Source organism: Pinus tabuliformis, chromosome 4_1 (assembly GCF_031772625.1).
Source record: "Pinus tabuliformis cultivar Carrire ecotype Pingquan chromosome 4_1, CPIR1, whole genome shotgun sequence".
NCBI lineage: Eukaryota > Viridiplantae > Streptophyta > Pinopsida > Pinales > Pinaceae > Pinus > Pinus tabuliformis.
In genome coordinates, this window is record NC_142303.1 from 844830432 (window position 1) to 844832762 (window position 2331).

General features: G+C 36.0%; 1 protein-coding gene across 1 annotated transcript; it reads left to right on the plus strand.

Annotated features, from left to right (window-relative positions):
• Positions 1–718: 718 nt before the first annotated feature.
• Positions 719–1565, plus strand: LOC149178859 (uncharacterized). The gene has a single exon (XM_089423730.1). The coding sequence runs from the start codon at positions 915–917 to the stop codon at positions 1434–1436; it is 522 nt and encodes a 173-aa protein (XP_089279856.1). The 5' UTR covers positions 719–914; the 3' UTR covers positions 1437–1565.
• The last annotated feature ends 766 nt before the right edge of the window (positions 1566–2331 follow it).

Below are 2331 nucleotides of genomic sequence, written 5' to 3' on the forward strand. Positions count from 1 at the left end.
TGGTGGGCAAAATCTAATCATACTAAAAATTGTGGTGTGGTTTTGAATGAATGCCATTCTCTAATAATTTTGATATATTTAGAAAGTTTTTAAATTTAAAAAAAAATTAGTAAAAAAAATAATTTATAATATTTAAACCATTACTTTTAAATATTCTAAAATCCTAATTATTCAAATTATATTTTAATTATACTAATCATTTCAAAAACACACTTAAACTAATAAATAAAAATATATAAAACGCGTAGTTTAATGAGGCAGAGGAGTTGCGCGGAAAGTTATGGAAATTCCGGTTATTTTTAAAGAAAATCCGACAAGGATTTTTATAAATCCAAGTTATAGTTGTTAAACTTCATAATTTTAGTTATGCTAGATGTTTCGATGGTGCTGAATCTATTTTTAGTATCAAAAATACTATTCAAACACTACCTCTACAAAAATTTTTGAAATTTTTTTACCCAAATTTATATTTATTATTTATATTATCAAAATTTTATTACAATTACTCCAACCATGCTACTATCTCAAAACTCAAACTAGCCACCAAAAAAAACAAAAACCATATAAAATGTCTGTTTGTTGTGGTTTCCACGTATGGTCGGGATTTCAAATACTCTCCGGGAAGATGAGTCCCGCTGACTCAGCATCCTTTTTCTCCTTATTCTTTAGGCCCAACCCGGAGTCGCGACAAAATCCGCCCACTACAAATTCTGCGGTCGCCCAAGGTTTAGTTCAGTCGGCCTTCATTCTCTCAATCAATTCAGCGGCTAAATAAATCTCCAATTTCGCCACAATCCACGCACTTTATTCATTATCAGATAGTTGGTGTACCCTACGTTTGTCCACAGTTCGATTATCACAATCCTGTATTCGCTGCTGATCTATTTTGCAACTGGTTTTTGCATACAACAATTATGGGATCCATGGCCTCATGCTTCCAGCGGACGGACGCGGTGAGTCCCGACGCTATCAGGATCGTCCACCTCAACGGCCAGTTGGACGAGTTTCCGGCGACGCTTAGCGTCAAGCGAGTGCTGCAAAACTACCCCTGCCATTTCATATGCTCTTCGCGTGATATCTTCGCCGTCTATTGCCGCCCGCTGCGGCCCGACGAGGATCTCCAGGTGGGCGAGCTCTACTTTCTCCTGCCGCTCTCACTCCTCGACTCAGACCTGTCGACCGAGAATTTACTGGCCCTGGCGGCCAGGTTGCGTTCCGCCGCCAGAAAGGAGGTGTCCAGGGCGGCGCAGCGGCAGATAAGTGCAGATTCGACTTGCGACCTCCCCGGCGAGGGGTGTAGTTCGATGGATGAAAAGTTTTTGCGGAGCTGCGATGAGCCGGAGTTGAAGATGGCATTTAGGGAGTATTTGATTTCCAAAAGCAGATCGTGGAGACCTCGCCTGGATACCATCCAGGAAACCGGCTTCGCTTGTTGAGCCCATGATCTCTCAAACTTTCTACAATTGTAAATTGATTTTTCTGTTCAAGATTTATTTGCTTCGATTCTCAGGAACAATTTGTGTATTGAAACAAGTAATAGAGAAATCGCCACATTTAGTAGTTAATCCATTATGATTCATTTTTCCTGCTCAAACGGCGGCCATTTTTGGGGTTTTTAATAACTGTAACACTCTTCCTTAGGTCGATTTAATTGTTATGACCTTCGTACCCTTTTTCTTTCAAAGAGGGGCGGTTACTTTGAAAGCTCTTTGCTCGAAATCTGTGAATATTTGTGTGCTCTTTTAAGAAATCCACTGCGAGATTCATTATTCCGTTTGTTATTTTTGGTTTAAGAATTTTATTATTAAAATTTTAGTCATGGATTTTAAAAAGGAAATATAAAGTAATAAAATTTTAGAATTTTTTTTTATTTGTGCCTAAAAAATAGAATATTAAAAATTTTACAAATGATAAAGGAAAGATATGAGAATGTGTAAAACAAAATTGGAACTCAATTGAAGGAAAGTCTTGAGACTTTCTCTGGTCTAAACAACTACCTCTCATTTGTTTTTCGCAATTTGAATTTGATTCTCACGCATATTCGATTTAAAAACTAGTAAAATGGAAAAGATGAAAAAAATACGGACTACCTTCCTCCTTATCTATTCTAATTCTCCTTATCTATCATAATTCTATTTTAAATATGCTCTAAATTTTAACGGCTTCTCAAAAGTGGTTAATTTCTTATTATCACCTTCTTTGAAGTGCTATAATTTTATTTTTATTTTTAAATATGATTACTCAGTTTATATATATATATATATAATATGCTCTAAATTTTAACGGCTTCTCAAAAGTGGTTAATTTCTTATTATCACCTTCTTTGAAGTG

Coding starts and splice junctions, on each gene's coding strand:
- LOC149178859 (XM_089423730.1), top strand. CDS start 915: ATGGGATCCATGGCCTCATGCTTCCAGCGGACGGACGCGGTGAGTCCC.